The sequence below is a fragment of the Ptychodera flava genome, chromosome 19, assembly GCF_041260155.1.
Source record: "Ptychodera flava strain L36383 chromosome 19, AS_Pfla_20210202, whole genome shotgun sequence".
NCBI classification, from domain to species: Eukaryota; Metazoa; Hemichordata; class Enteropneusta; family Ptychoderidae; genus Ptychodera; species Ptychodera flava.
The window spans coordinates 4508844-4536380 of NC_091946.1; the positions used below are offsets into that span (position 1 = coordinate 4508844).

At 37.2% G+C, this 27537-nt stretch overlaps 2 protein-coding genes across 2 annotated transcripts in view; both read right to left on the minus strand.

Moving 5' to 3' along the window:
- Positions 1-27537, minus strand: part of LOC139118431 (1-deoxyxylulose-5-phosphate synthase YajO-like) — a 388145-nt gene that overhangs the window by 341360 nt on the left and 19248 nt on the right. The window lies entirely within an intron of this gene.
- Positions 9425-19011, minus strand: LOC139118717 (uncharacterized). Its single transcript, XM_070682132.1, has 6 exons — positions 18587-19011; positions 15703-15840; positions 14830-14904; positions 13466-13543; positions 12720-12909; positions 9425-9686 (listed from the first exon to the last, which is right to left on the minus strand). The coding sequence occupies exons 1-6, from the start codon at positions 18831-18833 to the stop codon at positions 9425-9427; spliced, it is 990 nt and encodes a 329-aa protein (XP_070538233.1). The 5' UTR covers positions 18834-19011.

The following is a 27537-nucleotide window of genomic DNA, read 5'->3' on the forward strand; positions in this document are numbered from 1 at the left end:
GTAATGCTTTTCAAATTTCTCAAGTAAAGAGTCGTATCATCTGCAAAACTCTTAATTTTTTCCTCTTGTTTGTCTGGTAGTATGAATCCTGATATGCTGTCATCTTTACGAATATTTTCGGCTAGCACTTCTGCTGCCATGATATACAGTAACGGTGATAAGGGGCACCCTTGTCTCACACCCTTCTGAAGTTGAATACTGCGAGAAAAAAAGGCATTACACTTAATTTTGCATGTAGTATTATTATAAAGAATTTTTATCCACTTGACAAAGTCAGTGCCAAAGTTGAATTTGTCAAGGACTTGAAAAAGGAAGTCTCTGTTTAACCTGTCAAAAGCTTTTGTTTGGTCAAGACTTATGACAATAAGAGGTTTATCAGTAAAATTAGCGTATTCAATAATATCTCTAGTAAAGACAATATTATCACCTATCTCCCGCCCGGGGATGTATCCACATTGATCTGGGCTACATATTTTGCCTATTACCTTCCGCACCCTATTAGCAATTATTTTTGCAAGAATCTTATAGTCTACATTGAGGAGACTTATCGGTCTCCAATTGTTTAAGTCTGCCTTATCTCCCTTTTTATAGAGCAAAGAAACTAAACCAAGTTTCTGGCTCTTCGTCAATTCCCCTAAATTAAAGCAAGCGTTAAATGTTTCAATTAGGTCAGACCCTAAAATATGCCAGAAGCATTTATAGAATTCCACTGAAAGGCCATCAGAACGTGCTGACTTATTGTTGGCCATTGACTTTAAAGCGTTAAGAGCTTCTTCCTGTGTAATTTGACCTTCACAACTCTGTTTATCTTGATTACTTAAAGAAATGTTGGTTTTATCTATTAATTCCCTCTGTAGTAGGGTGTCAACATTTTCTTGTTTGTAAAGATCTTTATAAAATTCTGCTTGTATGTCTAATATAGAATCAATATCAGTGACTATTTTGCTACTCTTGTCTCTAACCTCCTTGAATAGTTTTTCTTTACCTCTCTGTTTTTCTAGATTGAGGAAATATTTTGAAGACTTCTCTCCTTGTTCAACCCATTGGGCCCTTGATCGAATTTGCTGTCCTTGTATTTGATTTAATTCCTATGATTTTAACTGGTTTTTAACCTCTTCAATATCACTTGCAGATTGATCTGATGTCATCATATTGTGCAGTCTTTTTTCCAACAGATTACGGTGTTTCTTATTACTTCTGTTTTTCTGTAAACTATACTTAATGGCCAATTCTCGAAGTTTATCCTTGCCTTTGTCCCACCAAACTGTAATGTCATCAAAAAGAGGCTTTTGACTTTGTCCAAATTTCCAGAGGTTTTCTACTTGGTTTTTGAAATGAGTACATGACAGGTGACTGTTATTGAATTCCATGTCCCTTTCCCACGTTTTACACCTTCTAAAGATTCCATATCAACTACAACTGGTTGATGATCTGAAATAACACAAGATAAAATTTCACACTTTTTAACCTCAGTAAACAAGTCACTCGTGAAGAGCCACCGGTCCAGTCTGACTTTTGTCTGATAGTTTTTTTTGTCTTTGCAAAGTCTGTGCCACGTGTATTGGAGAAGATGTGGGTGTAATCTTCTCCAAACATCAGTCAGATTGAACTGATTCATCATAGCTTTAATCTCCTGTACACTACTATCATTACACAACCTAGCTGAGGATATCTTATCTTTGGATGTATCTACAACGCAGTTGAAATCACCGCCACATATTATGGAATCTGATTCATGATCTCGTGAGGCTTTTTCAATTTCCTCACTGAGTAAATTGAAATAGTTTTTTCGTTCTTTAACAGAGTTTGGAGCATAGATGTTCAAAAGTAAAATATTAACATTGTCATATTTTAACATAGCAATAATAGTTCGTCCTTCGTGAGCCATTTTAATTACCTTTATGTCAAGTTCCACACTGATGTACCTGTACATGGTAACAGAGTACATGCGCCCTCTATGGTACATTGAAGTCACTTACTCAAGAAAACTTTGCATACTATGTGTACTAGTGTAGAGCTTCCTATAAGAAATTCCCAAAATTCAGAATATGACTCAAGAGTTCAAAAAATGCCTACACTGACAGGCAGACTAATCTTGATCTGTCTCTGTTCACATACAATCAGTGCAATGTCTCAGTAGGGATTATTATCCAAGGTCAAGTGTACAGTGTAACTTGAGGTCAAGTAGAATTCTTGGCTAATTGTACACAGCGAAATAGCGAAATGGCGAAATGACGAAATCACGATTTATTTCAAATTGCACAATGAAGAAATAAAGATACTACACATACAGAAATTACCTGCCACCTAGAGTATGCTGTATAATTGATGTTAAGCCGAAATACCCGGGTTCACACTGCAATCTGCACGGTGGATTCCAAAACCCATGTGTATGCCGTACAGGTTGGAAATTGATAAGAAAATCTGTTGAGTTTCATCTGAACAAAGTCAAATTCTGTGAATCTGCACGTGTTTTGATTCTCAACATCGAAGTTAAGCACCGAAAGTACGATAAAGTCGGCGAAATCGCGCGATCGCGAACCCGGAAGTTGACAGTGCACAAAACCACGTATACCTCGAGGCTTAGGGACAGACCATTAGATTTTGGGAGGGGGTGGTCAAGAACGGATTGTGTAAAAAAATTGTACAACTGAAAATTTCAAATTTTCTTTTTTTTAAAGATGTGCAAATTATTTTTCTGAGTCTTGCAGATTTATTTTACTCAATTGTGTTCTAAATATTTTGTTTATTTTGTAATGTAGCGTGAAGATATTTCCCCCAAACTTTCTGTTCTGAATTTTTTTTTTGGGGGGGGGGGTTTTGTTTGCTGTTTCTGGTTTGATTCCCTAAACCATGAAGAAATTCATAATGGTCATTTCACATATGCAGGCTGTGTTGGCAAGCAGGCTGCCGAGCATTGGTCACGATGATAGGATTTTAGTAAAATTCCATAGTTGATACATTGAAACAGAGTAGTGAAAAAGTTACAGCTGATGTCCCTTCAATTTGTTAGAGTCTGCACATTCTCTGAGAAACATCCTTAGCATGTTTTCTACGCACGGATCGAGCGTTGTCGTTGGTGCGATAGGGCTACACTTCACGGTCAGGATGGCGATTAAAGCTTCCATCATGTAATCGAGAGTTACACAGTGATCAAATACAATTCTCTTGCTCCGATCTACAACACGAAAAGGTGCAGGTTTCTGACCACCCCCTCCGAATATCTAAAGGTTTGTCCCTTAGATCTCTTGTACCAAGATAAAAATGTTTTGCGTAAGCGTGCACGCGTACGTAGTTTGGCAGGAGTACATGTGATAAAACGGCGGCCAAACAAATAAACTAAACTGACAATGGTATCATCGCTAATCAGTGCCTTTTCTTTATACTGCAAAACACATGCCAGCAATAAACTTGTTGTGGTCGAAATACTTTCATGTGACGGAAAATGACTTTGGTCAGTTTGGAAAAAACATATGCCAGCTGTTTGTTCAGTCACTCGAAACTGAATTTGATTCCGAGGCCAATTTCAGCAATGTTCAACATGGCGTTTTACATGTAATGTTGTACTAGTATGAGTAGGAGACGATTATAAAGCAAACTCTAGGTGGCACTGGGTAATTTCTCTGTGTGTAGTTGCTTTATTTGTTTATTTTGCTATTTGGAAAAATTCGAAAATCGTGATTTCACCATTTCACTATTTCGCGGAGTACAATTAGCCGAATTTCTTGCTCTGTCTCTGTTCATATACAATCAGTGCAATGTCTCAGTAGGGATTATTATCCAAGGTCAAACGTACAGTGTAACTTGAGGTCAAGTAGAATTTCTTGCTCTGTCTCTGTTCACATACAATCAGTGCAATGTCTCAGTAGGGTTTATTATCCAAGGTCAAGTGTACAGTGTAACTTGAGGTCAAGTAGAATTTCTTGCTCTGTCTCTGTTCACATACAATCAGTGCAATGTCTCAGTACCCTGCTTTGAGGATGAAGGTCAGAACATGGTCGACCATGGTTTGACCATTGTCAAACCATGGTCATTGACAATGGTCGACCATGTTTCGACTATCAAGTTGACCATGATCGACCATGAAATGAACACGTTTGTTAAATTGACACCATTGTCAGAACATGGTCAGTGGTGGTCAGCATTATGATAGTCACATCACAGTCAGAATATGGTCAAAAGAGATCGTTGTCGTATCATGGTCAAAACATTGCCATGGTCCTCACAACCAAAATGGACAGACCATGGTCATTGTGAATAAAGCTGCATTACAACAGTAATCAGAACATGTCCAGAACATGGTCAATGATGGTCAGAACATGGTCACCATAGGAGGCAATGATGGTGTTCAGAACATGGTCAATGGTGGCCAGAGCAATGGGTAATGATGGTCAGAACATGGTCAATGGTGGCCAGAGCAATGGGTAATGATGGTCAGAACATGGTCAATGGTGGCCAGAGCAATGGGTAATGATGGTCAGAACATGGTCAATTGGCCAGAACATGGTCAATGACGGTCAGAACATGGTCAATGGTGGTCTGAACGTGGTCAATGATGGTCAGAACATAGTCAATTGGCCAGAACATGGTCAATGGTGGTCTGAACGTGGTCAATGAAGGTCAGAACATGGTCAATGATGCCAGAACGTGGTCAATGGTGCCCAGAACAATGTCTACGACGGTGAAGGCATGACGGTCAGAACATGGTCAATGGTGGTCTGAACGTGGTCAATGATGGCCAGAACATGGTCAATGATGGTCAGAACGTGGTCAATGACGGTCAGAACATGGTCAATGATGGCCAGAACATGGTCAGTGATGGTCAGAACGTGGTCAATGGTGGCCAGAACATGTCTACGACGGTGAAAACATGGTCACCGACCAGTGGTCTACTTTAAATTTGGATATTGTTGATTGCCAAAACATAGTTAGTGATTGTAAGAACAGGGTGATAGTCAAAACATGGGTTATTGGTGGTGGTCTGCATAAATTTCAACATCATACAGCTACAGAAACTGAATGCAAATAATCCATTTCAGTCAATTTAATCTAATCATGTGTAACATTACATTGAGTGCAATTATAGTCAACATTGATAAAACACATCATATAAAAGACCATATAATGACCCCAGCAATTGGATAGTGATAATTAAGGCAGCCTGTTAGATTCTGCTCATGTAAAGACTTATTTTTGGACTTAGATTTTGGCAATAAAATGTGAATTTCACCTAAGTGTCACCTGAAAGCTGCTTTTTTGGTGCACTGATCACTTGACTTAAAAAAATACTATAGAAAAACAAAGACACTTTGAAACTACCCTGTTGACGTCTATACAATTCTGGTTATCTGTGGTGAGTGATAGTTCAAACTTTAGTGTTTAAACTGACAAAGTCTGTAGGTGTATACTTTCACATAGAACTAAGACAAACACACTTTTTTAAATTTGTCCCTCAACTCTTGACGAATAATACTCAACAAACCTAACACGCTACCTTAAGCAATGACTTCTGACAGGAATAAATGCTATAAATGCTTACATGTACATATTGACTTAAAGCCACAGTAGCTGTAACTTTTGATATTTTCACTAATTTTTGTTTCATATTGTGACCTTTTCATTAAAATAAAAATAATGCTCGATCCTGGATCATAGTCACCTATTTTTTGACCAAAACAGTACATGTGTGTCGATTGAAACAGCTTGCCAGTGTACAAACCTTAATAGGAAATCGTGTCCTATCCTTGTAAATTGGCTTTTAACCAATTTTTTGGAGGTTCATTAAAAGGCAAAGTCATGTGACTTCTGTACAAATAATTAATGTGTACTGAGTTGACCATGTTCTCTTTCATTAGGGCTTTTATAAAATATATATGCTTTGTGAAATTTACTGCTTCTTTCAATCAAATAGAAAAAGGTACAAAGAGTGTTTTAAATTTGTAGTTTGGGTCATTCAGAACTTTCTCAAAATATATTTTCTGCACCAACAGATATTCAATGATGTTGACAAAATGCAATACATCTTCATTTTAATCAAGAGGACGTGAAAAAAGACCAAAAGTTACAGCTTTACAAAATTTATGAACAGAGAATTCTGCGAATACATTTTGATACATATTTAGAAAGTTGAATTTTGAGAAAAAATTGCATAACAGCAAAGGGACACATGCCTGAAAAGAAGCCTAAAATAGAAGTTTATACCTTATCTAATTTATTTATCTAACTTAATTTAATTTATCTAACTTATCTAAACCAACTCTTAATAAGGGCCGAGAAATCAAAAACTTCGTATTGGCAGAGAGCTGAAGCATCATGAAAAATGTACAAAAGATTACATGGCAGGAAAATGGAAAAATACCGCAATTATACGATGTTGCTCAAATTTGATCAGAATTGGTATATACCAGTATGGGTTATCAATGATCAACAATAAATGTTGTTTCTATCTGTTTAGTGGAGGAAAATTCTACGTTGATGTTATGACAATGATTTCTGGACAGTACAACCAGAAAAACAACAAGAAATATTTAAACCAGAAAAACAAGAATGACAAAAGCAATTAATATAATAATATTGGGTTATTATATAGCGCACATATCCACAAGTACATGTGATCAAGGCACTTTACAATTATTATTACCCCTGGTCACTGGACCTAATATGATACCACTCAACTCCCTGGGGAGCAAACAACAGCTCACATGTGCAACCAATAAGCGCAGCAGAGCTAAACGCACACATAACAACCTCTGTCCTACCAGGTACCCATCACTCCTGGGTGGGGAGAAGCAATGAGGAATAAAGTGCCTTGCTCAAGGACACAACATCATAGCCATGCCGGGGCTCGAACTAATTAAGGTCTGAAACTTTAGGTACTGGAGGTCAACTTAAGCAACATGCATAGCAGAAAGAAGCCCCTCTTAGTTTAGTATAAACGGTCTTCCCCATCTACTGTCTATGGTTGCAGCTGATCTGTTAATATGTAACAGTTCATAAACAATGACAGGAAATGAGTCAAGATCAGTGGAGTTTGCCTGTTTCTCACTGGCATGCCTCCTGCACGTTTGCAGGATTTCACTTTTTCTTACCTCATTTGCACATTTTTGACACTGATGTGTTCATTTGAACAAAGTCACATCTCAACCCCTGCATCTACCTGTACACCAAATACTGAGATGGTAGCTTTGGCGGTATGGGAGCCTTTGTGTGTGACGGACATATATTCGCACATACCCACAAATATACAGACATACAGACATGCAAATCAGATGCAAATGAACTGATTCAGCTTATACAATAACCTCACATTGGTACACCAAATGTGAGCTAAAAACATGATGCCATGGAACAAACAGTATAAAAACATTGAAAATGGGCAAGCAATAAAAGCTTTGAACGAGCTCAATAGATTGCATTTAGCTGCCCATTGTCTCACGAGATACAAGCAGAAGACGAAAAGTGATGTGGACAGAGTTCGTGACGATGCTATCAACATAGTGCAGATTATAATACCATGGAATGTAGCAGTTACATCAATCACTAGGTGCCTCTGCGGATATGGAGTGTATAGGGAATAAATCCTACAAATTTTCAACAGGTAAGTATACCCCTAGGACGGATAAAGAAAATTTTAACAGGAGTTTTCAACAATTCAAAATGGTATGACCATGAATTTCACAGCATAATCCCATTGGCCCATGCAATGAGAACATTAAACTAGCTTTTTTCAACTTTCCAATTGTCATGAGTTATTTTTCAAGATAACTTATTTTTCTAATATTTATGTTCCTAAAAAAATTGTTGAAATTCAATATTTCCAAAATTTTTGTGTTCAAAGCTAAAAGCGTTGAAGATATTGCTAACTATCACAAATACAATAATAACAATGCAATTACAATTTTCAGGAAAAAAATATTTTCTTTTATCAATGGCTGTCAAATTTCACACCATTTACAATGCTATCAGCAATAAGTGCAGATTATAAAAAAAAATATTTTCATAGTCTAATTTCCACTGTTCTTTCTTTTTAATTTCTTTTGCAAGGAATGGACTTTTCTCGTTATGTCAGGCGTACTGGCCTCAGGGAATTTACTTTTGATTAGTGTTATTACTTTTGCATATATGTCATTATTTATGGGGGGTTTTTGAGTTACACGTTTATCATTTGCTGGTTTCCCAGACACTGAATGGCTTTAGGCCATTGTCTGGGCTATTTTAAAACACTAACCGTGTAGTACCTTGTTTTCAGATTTTGTCATCTTTTTGTTGCAGTAGATGGTAAAATGCAGTGCAGGGGGAAAACCGGATATTCGGTTGGCATGGCGACAATTTCAGGGTTAAAAATATGAGGAAATTTGTGGCAAAGATATCTATTGAACGAAAAGTCATACAACAACCGAATTTTTTCTGTAACATTCAGATGTATATGTATTACAATATGAACCTAAATCTATGACTGTATAAGATGTCAATATAAATTAAATCATAGTCATCTCGGTAAGATTGAAAAATTAATAAATTTCACAACTTTCCGTCAAGTTTCTACTATGACTTGATTGGATGACCTTGTTTTTTGAGGTTCATTTTGTAAAGTATTTAATTTCACATATGTTGGCTGATTTTCATTGCATTCCAACCATTCTTTCAAGAGTTATTACTGCCACAAGAAACGAATGCAGTACAAAACACAATTGTTAGGAGTATTGGATTGAAATGTTTACAACATAAAGGTGATACTCATACTTCATGCAAAGTTTACGACCTCAAAATAGGGTATTCGACAAGTTTAAATTGTCAGTTAGAATTCTATTTACAAAAGCCTTGTTGTAATTGCTTTCTAAGTGAAATATGAACTGTTAATTATCAAAAAAACATTGATTTTATAATCAGCATGATAATGAAATTCATGTGAGATTCTTTACTTGTTATGTATATGGACACCATAACGTCTAATATGGTTTTTTTCTGGTTTAATTGCTATACCTGAATGAAAATCTTCATATGCCTTACAGTAATATCCACACAAAATATAAAACAGAATCATTTGTTGCAAATTTCTTCCCGATTACTCATTGATCTGGCTTTTTTAGACTGCAATTGGTCTCAAACTCACAATTTCCACAACGCCATATTTTTACCTCTGAAAAAGCTGCTTCAATAAGCAAGCAAATGGTCACTACTTCATACATGATGCCATAACTCAACAAAGATTTTAGGCAACCAAAAATAGCGATTTACATGTTTTGAATATATAATTAGACTAAATAAAATTTGACCAGGGGTCAGTGGGGAAAAAAACGCGATTTTTCTCGATTTTAGTTAATATTTTTTGAAGAATGATATAGCTTATTTGAAAGTATACATGTCGAGGGTGACAATGAAGGAAAAAAATAAAATTTGATTTTTTTGAGCATTTTGACCGACATTAGCCCAGACGATGGCTTAACAGGTATTCTGGTTCAAAAAGAGCTGATAATATGTTATGTACTGCTGTACATATGTTATCCGATTGATTTAGAATTTTAACTATTTGTGATTCAGTTACATTGCCATTAATCACTTCATCATTTATTTCACAACCTGGTTTTTCTTTTAGCTTTTTAACTTTTTTCTTCAATATTCTGATTTGCTGTTCGAGGTCATCTAACCTTTCCTCAGATTGCATTATTCTTCCTTCCAGAACACATCTGCAAGCAAGAAATGACCCACTTGTATAAATCTTGATCATATTATAATGAGGTTATAAACAGTGCGCTCAGGTATTATCACAGGGAGAACTCAGCCTAGTTCCAGTAAAAAACTTGAAAACTATTTTTGTTGTTTACTATTATTATCTTTGTTGTTATTGATATTATTACATCGTCATGCAGCACTGGCTACCGGTTTAATAAAAACAATTATTGTTGCCAATTCTGAATTCACAATATGGTACGCCAACACTGGTTTAAGTACTCATCCCTACATACACTCAAGGGATGCAAATTGGTCCTTGCTCTCTGATCAATGCAAGCCGGCTTTACTCTCAGGCAAAGCAGAATTCTGAAGCATAATTCTGTATTATATGATGAATGACAACTAGCCTCAGGTTGAAATTGTACCATTCGGATTTTGATTTGGTCATTTTTTTGGCAAGTAAAGTTGACTTGTATGGATCAGAGCAATGACCAAGTTGCATCCCTTGAGTGTATGTAGGGATGAGTACTTCACCTGTGTTTGCATACCATGTTATGAATTGACCATTGGCAACATTAATTTTTTTATAGCTGGTTCTGCCTGACGGTGATAATTATATCAACAGTAACAACAACAATAACAACATCAAATGTACTAAAAGTAAACAACACATCAACAACAGTAATAATAATTTTTCAGGGTTTTTAAATTGGAACAAGGCTCCTGTTCTCCCTGTGGTACTATTTCCTGCCAAATATGCTAATTTTCCCTAGAAGTCTTACATCAGCAACCAAGTACCCTTACTTACCGTTTAGAGCCTCTAGATATGCACGCATATGTATGCCAAATGGTAGTTTAAAATGATGCATCATAATAAAACGTACACCCAGTTTGCAATATACTTAAGAAACAAGCCAAGAATGTCTCTATGGCCAAGTAATTATATAACAGAATGTCTCTATGGCCAAGTAATTGTATAACATTAAACAATATCAACATTATACCAGATCATACTGTTATTCATTTTAAAAACATCATAGGGTGTCAGCCAGTTTTCTATATCTTGCTGTTTGGATTAACATTCTGTAAGATGATCTGCTCCATTATTGATGATGATACTTTTAGTGCTAGATAATTACTTGGTCATATAGATACATTCCCAGCTGGTTTCTTATGTAAATGTATATGACAAACTTGGAGTATAATTTAGTTGTATTGCCATCACTATAATAAGTTGTCCAACTGTAAACTGCCACAAAAAATGGTCAAAGCAGATAATAAATTTTACTAAAACGTCACAATACAGTAGGTTCCTGACTGCAAGTCCATACATGTACGATTGGGATGCTGGGTCGCACTGTTTAGAAGGCATTGGGGAAACAATAATCAGGGCTTGACAATTCTTTTTCCACTTGATGTCCTCACAAAAATCTTACTGGTCCTCCATTTGTAATAATCAGGACCAAAATACTTGCGACGAATTCCGTAGCGGCTTTCAGGGCTTTGTTATTTTGGTAATTTTCACCAATGTTGACGCCGATTTTTCTCAAAAGTTCACATTGAAGTAGCCCTGCATACGGTCTGTGTGTTCCTAGCATTATACGGCCTCCACCACAAGAGGCCGTATAACGCCGGGTACACACAGACCTGTACGCAGGGCTAACATTGAAGGTATATCTCATACATCGGCTTCCCGCGTGTTTGGCAAGCATAATTAAATGCCATCGTAAAAAGATTGGTCAGTTTGTGTCACTGATCCTCGTCATTCGGTTTACACACTGTGAATGCATGCGATCGGGGTGTTGTGGCAAGTGAAACCAATTATTGGGCTCAGCGGGACCCAAAATATTTCCACTATCATTGTCCCCGTCACGATCTCATCTGTGATGCGACAAACAGTCCAAATGCGGTTGACTAAACTCATGAAACCTTATCGATGGCAACCTTATTGATTCAAAGCAAAACATGTCGCATCCGTCAAGAAAGCATTTTGCTTGGTTTGGCAATGGTGGGATATTTGAGACACAACGTACAGAACATTTTGGAACTGTCATATTTCAACCAAGGCCACGTGCTTTCCATTTCGGGAGATAACATCTACGGCATTTTTCCTCATCATAGCGCTCATGTTTAGATCTTTTGTCAGAAACATAGTTCTAATCATCACATCAAGTCGTCAATTCTCAGGCCATCCCACTCACGCTGGCCCTCGATATTACCGTAAAATACTCATATTTACAGCGATCACTCCTCAAACTATCTGCCAACTAACAAACTATCTGCATAAACGATTCTGAAGTACTGTACGGTCGATCGCCGATAAGCAATATGATTGGGTTTTGCAAATTTTTACCTAATTTGTTCGGGTGGAGCAGTCAGCATACCGGGTACAACAAAGAAATGCTGTTTACGCCAAATTTTAAGCGACTTTTTTTAATTGGATGATTAGAAACAATTTCATGTAGATCATCAAAATATTGCAACACTGAGTCGGCAAGCGAATGTCAGAAGAACGTCACAATTGTATCTAAAAAAATCTGTGATTGACATTTTGTGTGAACAACAATGCAAATCAGGCAACACGTGCACAAACCACACCTTAGATTTGTGTTGATTGGGCCAGAAGTTGTATAAACAACTTGTCTGGCAGGCGACCAGATTTTATTTTCACTTGCCCCAATGTAAATTTCACTTGTCCCAGGCATCGGGCGATAAGAATTGTCAAGCCCTGAATAATATGCACCATAGAGTACTTGAATACTCTCCATTATTGTACACCTAGTGCTGAAGATTTGTAGCAATTATTTCAGTCATCGCACGCTGCCATTTTCATGGAGCCGCATCTCTTACATCTACAAAAGTTGCCTTAAAATGATGTATAATGAAGTGTTATGACAAAAAAGGTGTATAATAATAGGGTTATACACAAAGTAAGGCCCTGTGAGTGACATATTGGACTCACCTGTGGCTCGTCCAATACGTCACTCACTGAACCCTCATCCATATAGGGCCGTATTTTGTGAATAACCCACAACAGATCAACTCACATCTTTTCCGACTCTGTTTCCACCTGTGGCGGTTGCACTGGTAACCTCATGTCTGTTGGTGTCCTTGATATGGGGTTTGGTGGCGACATAGATGATTCAGTGTTTGGTGGTGACCTAGAAAATCCACTGTCTGCTGGTGGACTCAATAACTCATTGTCTGATGATTGTTTTGGCAAAGGTGATCCTTCACCTAGTAGATTTGTAATAAGTTTATGGTTACATACAAATATGACAAATCGGTTACTCAAATGATTAGAGATAGTATTCCTGACTTTGACTGATCACAATTAAATTTTGGTTCAATATTGAGGGGTGTAGCAATTACTAGCAGCAGGGTACACTTATGTAAACTTGATATCTAGTACCACTTAACTTGTGGTTCGAGATTGCACTTTTGGTTTCGTCAGTGGATTTTTTGTTAGTTTGTTTACTGTATTTTGGAACTAGCAGTATACCTGCCTTGAATAACGATTGCTGGAATTGATTCTATGTCATATTATATATTTTAAAGTGTTTGCTGGAAGAGGAATGGGTAGTTAGTCAAATTTACATAAAGTGATTATTTGTGTACAATGAGAATCCTACAACTTACGAGCAAACAACACAGACCAAACAGTGCACTGTGAATGAAGTTGTTATTTTGAATCTTATATTTAAAAATTACTTTCTGTGGCAAATTTGGCTGATGGGAGTGTCATATAAATGTTTCAATATAACTGATGTACTGTTACTTTTGTTGCTCTTACCTGTATGTGTATTCCTTATATTCCTTGCTGGTGGTATGTCAAAATATAAATAAGTACCTGTATCAGCTTCATTCTCTCCTGAAATAATGGATAATCACTAATAATAAAGACTTGTAATTTGGAGGAGTGAACTCAATTATGTGAAATTTGTCATTGTCAAATTCAATCTCTCTCCCTCTCAATGGATTGTATACGATATGGTTTTGATATTACAAAATAGTCACTAAGCCAAAGCTATGACTGGCTTTTGACTTTGCTTAACTTTTCTCATCTTTCTAGGTTGCATCTCCTTTTACTTTGATACTCCAACTACTAAAAAATTCAAAATGAAATCACTAGAAATGGATGAATTGTAATGGGCCATGTATAATAAATGTAGGTGCATAGTATTATTGCATTGGCAACTCCCCACCCCTTAAAAGTTTGTTAGAAAATCCAACAAGCCTCACTCTGTATCAGCATAGTTGAAATTAGTGATTTAATGTCACACAATGAAATTTGTAAAATTGTAAAAATGCAGTGACACACTGGCTCTTTCTAATCTGACCATGGTACCGCATCAGGCCTGGAAAACACCAAACCATATCGTGTGATATTTAGAGGTTATAAACGGCAAGCGAGGGTATTTGGTTGCGGATATAAGACCTCGGGGTGAAAATTAGCATATTTGGCGGGAAATAATCACCGAGCGAAGCGAGGTGATTATTTCACCCAAATATGCTAATTTTCACCCCAGAGGTCTTATATCCGCAACCAAATACCCGAGCGCACCGTTTATAACCTCATTATAATATGTTGAAGTTAAAACAAGCGGACAATTTTGTTATTTAGGGCCGAAGTTCGAACGACAGTTCAGGAGCGCCAAGCCTCATACAAACTCTAAAAAGAACGTTTTGGAACGCGCGCACGTGCACAGTTGCATTCATAAACTACGGTTACGCAACGCATCGACATCCCGATTAGACATCGAACTTGAAGAATTTTTTCTTTAAAAAAACGCTCATAAAACTTTAAAAAATTGTGTGTGTTGTTACACAGACTCCGCTGCTTACAGAAACTCTTCATATTTTTGGTTCGTCAAGCTGCATTAGGTTAAAATTTAACGATCAAAACAATCTGAAGCCATAGACTTGTTCGACATTACGGCGCGTTGAACTCTCAAGTTGGCGTTCGAAATTTGCGCGAGCTCAAATGTTACGCGGCGCGCAGGTCTTCTTGTTGAGAATATAAACCCCGGCTCCAGCCAATCAGATTGCCGGATTCCAGCCAAGCATATTATATTTTGTAAAATATAAACATTTAGTGAGACATTGCATGTTTTAACTATACACAGCCTAATGATAAAATATTGAATGAATTCTTACGAATACGTCCATCTTCTGCCTGCACAGATGTACTTGTAGTTTTCTTTTTATCTTTCACCTTTTTACTTGAGTTTCCTGAGATAAAACAATGACCCAAAATTACTATGTAAAACTACTTTAGACATGAACTGTGTTTTACATGATGCACAATTCTGTCACACATACAACTGGATGCAGGACCATAAAAAACTAGTTCAGAAAAATCTATGACTGAACATGTAAAACACATTCAAATAAACCCCACCAACCCAATACTATATTGAAATGCCCCATAGTGCATTGGTCTCCCTCAATTATAAATGAAGAAACAAATTATACCACGGTGTATGGTCACTTTCCAAATGTAATCTGATTTTTAATGGTTAATTTCTTGTTTGCTTCGATAAACACATGTGCATCACGGCCAATCCTGTTATGCAGCCAAAACAGGTTGATCTGTGCAAATTCTTCAGTGGCCGCAGCAACCAGCATGACTCAGGTTTGATTGCATCTGAAACTGCAGCTATGCCATGCAATACTAATCCATCAGGTCCCTTGGTGAAGTCGGCAGAATTACGTACATTAAACAGAAGTTGGCTTGATAGGCTTAAATGGCTTTGATATTCGGAGTGAAGCCCATGGTATGGGTATATTCTTGTGAAATAAACTGGGACCCCCATATTTTGATGTAGGACCCCATATATCTAAAACCAAGGGTCAGAGGGCCCCAAAAGTAATAAGTGATGTAAAACCCTGTCTGTATCATGGTATACTATCATTAAATTTGGAGTTGATCCAGATTGATATTATCAGTAGGGAGTTGTTTACATTTTTACAGGGTTCTCCTAATTTTTTCCAAACATTCCCCAACTGGAGTAACAACACAAAAATTACCAATGTCTTCATCATCCAAGATGAAATCATCTATTCTCTTCTTTACTCGTCTCCGTTTTGCTGGCAATGGCACTTCCATGGAATTCCTCAGTGAAGTTAATTTGGTTGCTATCTTGGCCATTTCATCTAACTTAGCACCTGTATTTCAATAGTTAAACATCAAATAATATTTAAGATGTGTTTGCAGTATGTTTGATGTGGCCCACTTCCTGACAAAAAATGTTATCTTTTTTCTTTGTTTTAATCTATTGAGCAATTAAACTATACCCCATAATTTCCATGACAACCAAGGTATATATCAGGGCTCTAACTATGGTGACCCGGTTGCCTTACCTTAAGTTGAAATATATTTGATACTTTTTGAAACAAAAGTAACATAACATTAGACAAGTTATTGACAATGGCATAGTCCCCCCCCCTGTAATTGAGACTGTGTCACTGGAAGTGACTAAAAATTGAAGTGATATGATGCACATGAAACAAGGGATGTGGGTACCAAAGCCCTGTCTGTGACTGATGCCCTTATTGTATTGGATTGTGGCATAGGGTCATATCCTTCTACCAAGTTTGACAGAATTAGGTATGTCATGCCCAGCTTTTTAAATGTCAAAATTCAAATAATATGCAAGAAACTGGTCTACGCAAGTCTGAGTCATGGCTCTTGACATAAAAAAGTCAGAATGCCAGATGTGAACCAAAGATATCCTCATGTTCAATAAAGAAGAGACTTCCTGTAAATAGCTATCGATACTGCTAAAATTAAAACACTTTTCTTGGCTGGTAAATCTTTATATGATCAACATCTGCAGCAAGTGTCATCAGATTTAGTGCATTCATTCAAAATATGCATCTCTCATTACAAAACATTGTTTCTCTAAATCATAGCTGAAGAACTATTTCTTGACGTATTAGCATTATGAAACTTCATTAAATATGAAATTATGCAATTAATTGACGTGATATGGATTAATGTCTTTGCATGCTACTACAACACTTTGGAAATCAACATCTGTACTGAGTTTCATCATATTTGTTGCAATAGTAGGTGTAGCCGTGTTGATCTTCAAACCTATGTATACTTGGGGTTTGGTAGCACAGTGAGATCAACTAAGTTTTTTGATAGCATGAGCTTTTGAAGACTACAGTCTCCTTCATCAGATGCTGAGATGGAATGAGCAGGCGAAGCAAAAGTCACAATATATTAGGGGTCAAAACAATGTGTGAAAGAAGCAACAAAAGGAGTGGGAGGTGTGAAAACTGACAAAAGAGTGTCAAAATGAAAACTCTAAGCAAATCTGAACTGCTAAAAGCCAGTAAGATGGCAGTTATTTGTAAATATTAGTTGATCTCACTGTGCTACAAACCCCAAGTATATCATATTTGTTGCAATATTTCTGGACATAGCACACAAAGGAAATTTTATTAAATATGAAAATTAGCTATTCATTGACATGATCTTGCCAAATGTTTTTGAACAAAGAAACAACTCTGGTATGTATACATCTGTAAGAAGTTTCATTAAATTTGAGTCACTATTTATCGAAATATTAGTGGAATTATGAAAATTCATAATTTATGCAAATTTGCAATTAATTGACACAATACTGACAAATGTCTTTCTTTGCTATCAGAGCTATATGTGACCATCATGTGTACAAAGTTTTGTCAAACTTGGTGCAATCTCTTAAGAAACTGATCTTTTTCAAAAATCACTAATTATGCAAATTAGCACTAATTATGCGTGCCACCCCCAAAACAATGGACATGCATATGTATGCATAGCATCCTTATACCAAGTTAGTTTGACAGGAATTGGCTCAGACATGTCTGAGATATCCACACATGGACAGAACCTAAGCCATTAATCCCCTCTTGACCTTGCCATTTATCCACTGCATAGAATATCCTCTAATTTTATGCAAATTTCTTCACATGACCCATGACCAAACTTGACAGATTTTGTTGTTCACTGCCTAAAATCAAAAAATTAGGTAAATTGTAGCAATATGTGTTTCCTTTTAGGTTTGACCTTTGCCAAACAAGGAGATCTCAATCCTCCCAAAAACTATAACTAGTATAAATCATTAATTAAACATCACCTGTACATTCACCAAGACCTTTGCCCCAAGGAGTTCACCAGGTAAGCCCAGGTTCTTCAAGGTAAATTTACCTCATTAGCATTAATTGAGTGAATTTAATTTGTTCATCGGTACGTCGCGTTTCACAGACATAAATTTATGGGTTCCTCCCACGCAAAAATAATTAAGTTTCCTGGTACAGTCATGGCGCAGACGGTAACCGTAATCTGCGAACAGTACATTGTAAATAATGTAAATCGAAGGATGACAAAATATCGTTCACTGCAATGTTAAAAAACTCCCATAGCCACACAAAATGGTTAAAGAATGCATTTGGGCGTTTAAGCCTGTGACAAATCTTCCAAAATGATAAGCAGCATAGAGACTAGAAAATCCGATGCGACTGAGAAACAAGTAACATCGAATCATACGCATAATTAGTTTTAAACGTCAAAGAAAGATTTCCGTGTTTTGAAGCCCTTCACGCACACGAAGACTAAAAATTCACAGAATTTATAACAAATAAGCAGTGTTTCAGAAATATCACAAAAAGATACCAACGATCAGCATTTATGCGCAAGTTACGCCCGAGTTTGGTTTACCAACCCAGTAAATAGTGGATAGAGTGTACACAGTACAGTGTTTTAGGCGCGAAAAACATGAAAGCTGACGATAAAATATCCACCAAAGAAGAATAAATTGTTAGTATATGCTGTTTATTGATGTGATGCGCCCCGAAAAACAAACTATCTATCCAATTACACAACGTCTAATCTGTTTGCGATTGTACAGTCGAAAATATTTACCTTGCGCTATGAAAATAGCAGTGATTTCCTCGTTGCCGTACTCAACCATCATCCGATCTCCTGGTTCCAACTGTATGCCCTCAGTTCGTCTTGGAATTAAAATTTGAGATGCCGGTATGCTGCCAAAGTGGTTATCGGCCCAAAATAGGCATACATAGTTTGAGCCATGGTGCTTGACGGATTCGATTATTTTTTTAACAGCGGGGTCAGAAAATTTAAGCCTCAAATCCATAGTTTCGTGCTCCATTGTCGATCGTCCGAATGCCTTGAACGCGCTCAAATAAATTCTTCTGCTACGGTATTTACCTGCCCGCGCCAAACTGTGAGCCTCGCTTTCATGACGAAATTGTCTCCAATCAGATCGATCGACTATATTTGGAGTTATTTATTAGCATAAATTCATTATAAGTTTAGAACGCTGGCCAATGGCGTCATCAGAATTGCTATATCCCCGCCCTTTGTTATGACAATCCTAATATTTTCTTTTCAGATGTAAATTATAGGATCAAAACGCTGTACCCCGTCAATGAAAGACAAGAAAGTGCGAGTTTGACTTACTTCCTAATTTTACAGAGTGAAAAATTCGCCGTTTATTTTCAAAAATATTCAATTGTGATTTTTGGGCATACTCCATATTTATGACGACACACGCAACTTTCAATTGGCGAGAGGATTTTTATCCAAATTTAATCGCCAAACTTGCGAATCCATAACACAGAAATATGGCCTCGACCATCACTTCGTAATGTACGAAGGATGCGATTGAGGGCCTCCTACACAGCTACATACGTGAATGACCTCATTCAAATAAGAGCCCTTATAAGACATAATATGTAACAGGTCTGACCTGAGAGCGAGCGCAGCGACTAGGGTATATCGTCATTGATGTTTTCAGGCAAAAGCATGCTAATTTCTGTGTTTGATGCATGATGCCATTGAGGTTGCTATTGTTGTGAATTGTTTTCTAGAATAACATTTATAGCAATTTAACTCGGAAATGCCAAGTTCACTAGCGAAAATTATTTAAAACTGGTAAATTATATGATTCCGATCAGTTTATTATATTAAACAGGGGCGGTTAGGGTTTGTCTAATGTAAAACACGTACTTGATATTCCCGTCGGTAGCTAGCTCTCAGCACACTATTTTTAATTCTCGCGTGAGTTGACCGTTCGTTCTCGCGAGAGTAGGCTTGTTTCAAAATGGCGGCGCCAAGTGATGACCGATCCGGGCCTTCAAAAGTGATCGAAAATAGTCATTTTGAAACAAATTTCACGCTTTCTTTGGAACAGAGAGATTCTTTTGTCGGCAATACACATTGTCGAGTGGTTTTTGTGGTAGATGATATCTTTAATTTCACGCAATCCGTGTAAAAGTATTTAAAATGGCCGCCTCCATGGAACTGTGCTCTCTTTTCAAACTCGTAGGTATATAGAGATTCCATTCTAAATTTCTTGTACACGCATTAGTCTTAATGCTCGCTTTGCGAGCGGCCTTCGGCCGCTCTCGCTGCGCTCGCTATGAAGTACTATAATTTTCACTGATGTTACAAGAAAATGATTACAGGAGATTTGTACAGAATTTGAATGTGTCATTTTCTTTCCAACCAGGTTTCAACATGAAGCAACAACGTGCACATGTACATGTATGCCATGTATGTGACAAGACTTTGAGCAGCCACCAACGTCTTTGTTCACACTTGACCGCTGCACATGGGCAAGGTAAAAACTTATTTTTATACACATTTTCCTTTAACCTTTTAGTGGATTCAGCATTGTTAATAATGACAAAATCTTTTTTTATTTATCAACAATGTCACAATGGACTCACTATACATACCGGTATACCGGTACAGGAGCAGGGATGCCTTTTGTACCGGTATATATATCAAAGTGACATAAAATTTAGGCACAGTAATCATTAGTCAAGTATTTTTCCACAATATTGATTGCTTCTTCATTCTTTGTGCTTATTCATTCTTTACATATGATCCCTTATACATAGTAATTGTTTGATCCCATTGTGATTGACGGTTCTTCTCTGGTACTGCTTGTCTCCAATGAGTGATCAAAGTGGCAATGTTGATTTTAGATAATTACTTTTTTAGTGTATGATATGATGGTATTTATTTTAGGCAAAGTTTACTCTTTGAATAACTGATTGTACTCTAACTGATTGTAAATGCAACAAATTGCAAAATGTCACTGCATAAATTGTGAAGATAGTTCATATTCTGATTTTAGCATAAAACCTATAGCTATGATCTGAAATTGATATGTAATAAATTTGATTTTGTTTTCAGAGCCTGCTCCCAGGAAAAAGAAGAAGTATCTTGATGATCCTACAATTCCAATTCCTAGAACCACATTGTTATACAGGCGTGCCAAATCTGCTGCTCAGACGAATGAAATCGAAGCTGTACAGCCCAATACTGGTATGGAAGAAAACAGCTTTGTTGACATTCATTCCCAATGTTGTAATATAGTACAATCTGATATGTGTGAAAACATGGATGACACGACAAAAAAGTATCCTTTGTCAGAATTTCAGCTTTTTGAGCATGAAGATGATGATAACTCTAAAAGTAATTCGGCATACACACCAGAACATTCCCAAACAGACAATGTGAAAGATCTCAATATTTCAACAACATCCAGCTCAGACGATTCATGTTGTGAATCTGTTTTAAATGAAACAATATGTTCAGATAGTTCACTAAGTGATTCAGATGAAATAAGTGATTCAGATGAAATATTAACTGATGATTCTTGTATCAGTGAAAGTGACTCTGATTCTTTTATTGAAGATAATCATATTACTGAAGCTTCCCTGCCGAGGCATGAGGCACAAGCTCTTGCTGTCCTTGCATTTGTGCACAGACACAGTTTAACAGGAGCAGCAACAGATGATCTGCTGCACATGTTGAAAATTTTGTGTCCGATGTCTACTTTGGCTGATATCAAGTCATACTATGATTTATTTTCAAGGGTGAACTTAGGTGGTTCATTTCATACAGTACATTACTGCGCAGAATGCAAACAACCATTCCCAGAGGATCCTGATTCTTTTTTGTGTGCTTCAGTAAATTGTACTGGGTTGCGTTACAAGGGTTCAGTTGCTGGCCAAAGTTCTTCATCCCGAAAGCCTCGTAATTTTTTTGTGATTGCTGATATTGGTGTTCAAGTGAAGGCACTGTTGGAACGGTCTTCTGTTTGGAGTAGTATAATAGATACAAAAAAACACTTGCAAAATACACCAAATAGAGAAACGCTAACTGATATCATAGATGGTTCCTGTTATAGAAAGTTAACATCACCAGGGCAATTTTTGGATCCAAATGACTTAAATCTGAGTTTTACACTGAACAGTGATGGTATACCACTGTATTCATCAACAGGTGGCAAACTATGGCCTATATTTTTGGCCATGAATGAATTACCTGCATCAATGCGCCTTGCTAGGGAGAATATGATTTTGGCTGGCTTGTGGCAAGGGAAAGGGAATCCCCCATTTTACGCGTTCATGAATGGCCTGGCTGATACAATCAAAGATCTTTCTACAAATGGTGTGACTTTTAGGCCACATGGTAGTGACACGATAGTCATATCACGGTTACGTGTACTGTTGGCCACTCTTGACCTACAGGCCAAATCATATCTTGTAAACATGTCTGCTCATAATGGAATGTATGGCTGTATCACATGTGAAGAGCCAGGCATTGTCGTAAAGCAGGGTAAAGGCCACACACGTTATTATCCGTATCATGCACATGGTGAACGTCCAGCAACAAGAACTGCTGAAGATATTTTGAGTAATAAAGTTCCAAATGCCACAAAACGTAATCGGCAGATGGGTATCATTGGTCCTTCTGGTCTTAACTCACTGCCGTCTTTTGATCTGGTGAAAGGTGTCGTTCCTGATTACATGCATGGTGTGTTACTTGGTACTACAAAAACTTTAATGTACAAATGGTTTTCGAGCACAAATTCCAAGAAACCATACTTCATAGGTAATCATCTAAAGTCCGTTTCAAAGAAGTTGTCCTCTATAACCCCACCAGATTATGTTGTGCGATTACCAAGAGACATGGAAAAGCACTACATGCATTTCAAGGCTAATGAATTACATGCATGGCTGTTACACTATGCAATCCCATGCCTTCATGGACATCTGCCTGCTGCTTACCTGGAGCATTTTGCTTATCTTTCCGAAGGCATACATATTCTCCTCTCAGAAAATATCAGTGAAGGTGACATCAAGCGGGCTGAGATACTCTTAGATACTTTTTATCGTAATTATGCTGCATTGTATGGTGAAGGCAGTTGTGGCCTTAATGTTCACAATATCGGGGTTCATTTGGCATCCTATGTAAGATTTTGGGGCCCCCTTTTTGCTTGGAGTTGCTTCGGATTCGAAGATGCAAACTCTAAGCTACTTCAATATGCTCATGGTACTGGTGATGTCACCAAGCAGATTGTCTCAAAGCATCAGAGCTTCTTTTGCATGTCAGGCCTCGATATGGAGAAAATAAAAGAGCCAGAAAAGAAATACATAAACAGATTGCAATCTAGGTATTCAAAGATGTGGAAGTCTGTAGTACGGTATGATAATGTTTTTGTTGCTGGTGGTCAACATCCCCTGCAGCAGGATGACATTGATCTATTTTCTGGTTGCTGTGAAGTTGATGACCCGAGCACATTAAAGAAGTATTTGCGAGTTCAAGTTCGCTCAGAAAAGTTTTACTGCAAAGATTACAAAAAGATGGTAAAACGTCAGTGTCATGTCAGTCTATGTTCTGATGGAAGTATCATTAGTATTAAATGCTTCATCATAGATGTAAGTTCTACTGGTACATGTAGTTGTGTCTATGCTATTGGTAACCGTGTAAAGCTTTCAATGAATATGCATATCTTCCAAAATGCTGGGCATCATATTTTCCGTGTCGACTGTACAGATGAAACACCAGTTAGTTGTAAAGCTGACATTTTAATGGAAAAGCTTTTTTTCATTGATTTTAGGAAGTTTGGTGGTGGTTGTTATGTATCTAAAGTTCCCAACCATTTTGGCTATGGTGTACTCAAATAAATCAGTCTTGTCATAAATTACCTTGCTGATAGAACCAGTAAAGCCAATGCCTTGACTCAAATTGCTTGGACAAAACGTGATGTTCCAAAAATCAGCACAAAGTGTTTCATCGTAGATGAAAGCTCTAGTTCTTTCTATGGTGTTTGTGGTTGTGTAACCTTACTTTGAATGCGTATCTTCAAAAAAAGCTGGTTAGTTGTAAATGTGACATTTTAACCCTTTCAAGCCTGACAACCTTTTGCATATATGGATAGTATTTAGATGTATGATCCTAGACAGTAAAATTAGAACTTCAATATTACATGGTTTAGGCTTATTTCTAAGTCAGACTCAATTTTTACTGCATAGGATTTAGACGCAAAGAAATGGAGCCCCTGGCTGAAATCTTTTCAAACCTCTGGCACTGTCTTGGTATTCTGGCTCGGTCAGCTCTGCCTGTTACAGACATGTAAGTTCATTGAAAAAATTTCAGCCAGGAAGATATAATCCCAATTGTGTTGGTCAGCCTGTATCTGTTAGTCTGTCATTCAAACTACTATACTATGTTCTGTACAAGAAATAGTCTGACACAAGGGATAAACCTTCATGCAATGTTATATCCTTTCCATCACTTTCCATAGCTAAAAGTTAACAATCTTACTGAAGTCAAAAGTCCAAGGAAAATCAGGCCTGAAAGGGTTAATGGAAAAGATTCTTTTCCATTGATTTTAGGAAGTTTGGTGGTGTTTGTTATGTATCTAAAGTTCCCAACCATTTTGGCGATAGTGTACTCAAATAAAATGCAGTTTCAAGTTCTTGTTGATGAAAGGCACTAATTGCTCATGGGCCTGATAAGTACTCTACTCAGGAAAATAAGGCAAAATGTAGCCAAAGGGGCTGTATAACTATAAATGTACTCAAATAGTTCTGTCAATTTCCTTGTATATTGTTTGACACGTTGATTTAGACAGACACTAGAATTGGTAGAATGTGTGTATGGGGGTGTTGTAAGTCCAACTTCCAAGTAACACTTGTTTTTCTACATATATAGGTGTTAGAAATTACAAGTATCTCTACATATGTCAATCAGATCAGTGAAGTCTAAGGGCAGATTAAATTTTTTAACCAGATATGAACTGAAAATGCTCATGTGTTTCATTATATATTGCATTTATGTGCAAGTTTGAACCTTTGCTACATGCTTTGCTACATTTAAAGTGCTATGATCAACACAATGAATTTCACCACAGATCAATTCTAAAAGTCATTAGTATTCAAATATGTAATTAGCTGAAAATAAAAATAATTTATTTCTTCGAGTACTGTCATTGTATCACAATATAGCATGTGTAATTGCCTTTGGTCAAGTCCTTTAAGCTCTATATGCCAAACCGTGAAAGCTTGTTAGCTATTATGCAAATTATGAATTAGCTGACATGAAAATGCAAAATGACTTTCAATTCTGTTATAACCTGGTATAATGATCAATGTACACAGCATGTTTCGCGAAATTTTATCAAGTAAATGCCAGTATATATCCCTAATTTGGAAGGTTCATTAAATATGCATATTGGGAATTGGCTGAAAAAAATGTCAAATGAGTTTCAATAACCTTGTATCATAGTATCTTTAATGTACATAGCAAGTTTTGTCAACTTTGGTCAAGTCAATACAGATAAATATCGCTAATTAAGAAAGTTCATCAAATATGTAAATTAGAAATTTAGAAATTTCACAAATTTCAATAGCATGTATTATAGTATCTGAAATATATGTAGCAAGATTTATCAACTTTGGTTGAGTCAATTCAGATATGTATATCCCTAATTAGAAATGTTCATTACATATGCAATAAGGAATTGGCTGAAATAAAACTAGTTAATGACTTTCGATAATGTTATTTCATAATATCTTCAATGTACACTATGCCATCGTGTGGGCCAATCAGGTGGCCCACTTTTAGGTCCTTGGCAAACAAAAAGGCTTCCAGCAACACAGATTTCACATACTCAACTTTAACGTTTTGAGACAAAAAATTTCATCGGTGGCCAAATTTTCCCGCATGCAGAATTAAAATGATCTTTGAACTCTTTGCTTGCAAATGGACCGCGTGGTTTTGATTTCTACTGTTGTTTTCAGGAGTTAGAGGTGATCTATAAGGGCGCAGAGAAAAGATATAGATTTACATTCCCACAGCTTCCAATCCTGGAAAACCTCTCCGATAAGCAGTGAAAGCAACTAAAAATGACAACAGAGTTGAAATACAGGTTTCTTGCAATCTTTCTAGTGGTCTCATGCCTTATGCGGGATATCGGACCGCAGGCGGGCGAAGATTGCATTATAAGCGCGCCAACCCAAACTCACTGCATGGACATCACATTTACGAAATTGAAGTCCAAGTCAACTACGTCATTGTTAGAATAAGAGAGGTTTTCCATCACACGGGAGCATACCACCACAAATTTTACACAGATAGCGTTGCACTGGCATTGAAAAAAGGTGCATGGGAGCATGGGAACGTGGGCAGTTTCCCTCGCTATGGGTAGGAAATGCATTGAGCAAGACACACTTCCGGGTTCGCAAAAAACGAGGATCCCATTTACGGGGCGCTCAAATATAACTATTTGCTGTGATACATAGCAGAGGCGTATATGTTTGTGATGCTGAGAATAACATCAGTAAATAAATGACGGGTTTTAAAAGTTGACGTTTTTTGCGATGAAACAGACTTCTGAAGGTAGCTCGCTTGAGGAACACGTCATCCCGACCGCTGTCCGCTTTGACCCCAGTAATTCACACTGGTTTTGGTCGACCCCAGGTACCCAAGTCACTTCGACCCCGTCACACTTTTAATGTTATGTGAGTTTTTGCTGAATATTTAACGCAACTTTGCTAGAGAGAATCGATGGTGTTCTTTGATAGAACTGTTTGCTTCGAAACGATAATTTTGCCGCTGAATGTTTGCACCATGGCCTAGTGCGTACATGTCCACGGAGATGATTCAACATGTTCCACAACAAGCCAAGACAAAATTGAAAATATCAATAAAATGGCTTCACAAAGGCTGAAATACACGATACTCGATGAAGTATGAAGTTTATGAAATGAAATCAAAATTGACAACACAAGTGTTTGTCTCGGGTAGTACCACTTGAAGTTGAACTATTCTACAGACTGTTTTTTCCCATACAGTGCAGTATTTGTCAGTGACAAATTAATCTTTGCAATACATTTTTTTGCGATGAGCTGGAAATTTGATTAATATCGAGTTAATGTACATAAATATTCCGTTATTTACTGGGACACGTTTATTTTCTCAATCCGCTATCTGTGGACTACGTGCTGAAGTACATAGACTGTTCATGTCAACGATCGTTTCTCCCTCTCTGCAGAGTTTCTGTATCCCGTTCAACAACGCTGTACCTCGATCACACGATAGTGACGCTATGTAGCTGTGCAGTATTGAAACTTATCATAAAATGGCCACCTCGTCTAACAGTAACACGTATTGTCGGGATTATCGTACGGAAAAAAGACTGCAAAAGTAAGACTTATGAATCTTCATCGGAATTGAACACATCATGATTGTACATGAGTATCAACCGTGAATGCACGTTGAGCTCGGCAGTTACACAAGCATGGTACGCTACATGCACTGCCGCGATGCCGATCGTATGCATTCCAAGGCCTATCCCGGAATTTGTTTCACAAACAACCTCACCTTTTTAATGTGACACAGTCAGAATTTAAAAATGGTTACAAAGGAGAGCAAACATACTTTTATGGACAATGACGAGCACGTTTCTTGGCGAAGCAAAATCAAAACACTGCAGAAGTACATGAAGTAGCAGTGTTCGAAATTCGTGGAAAATATCAACCAGTCAACAG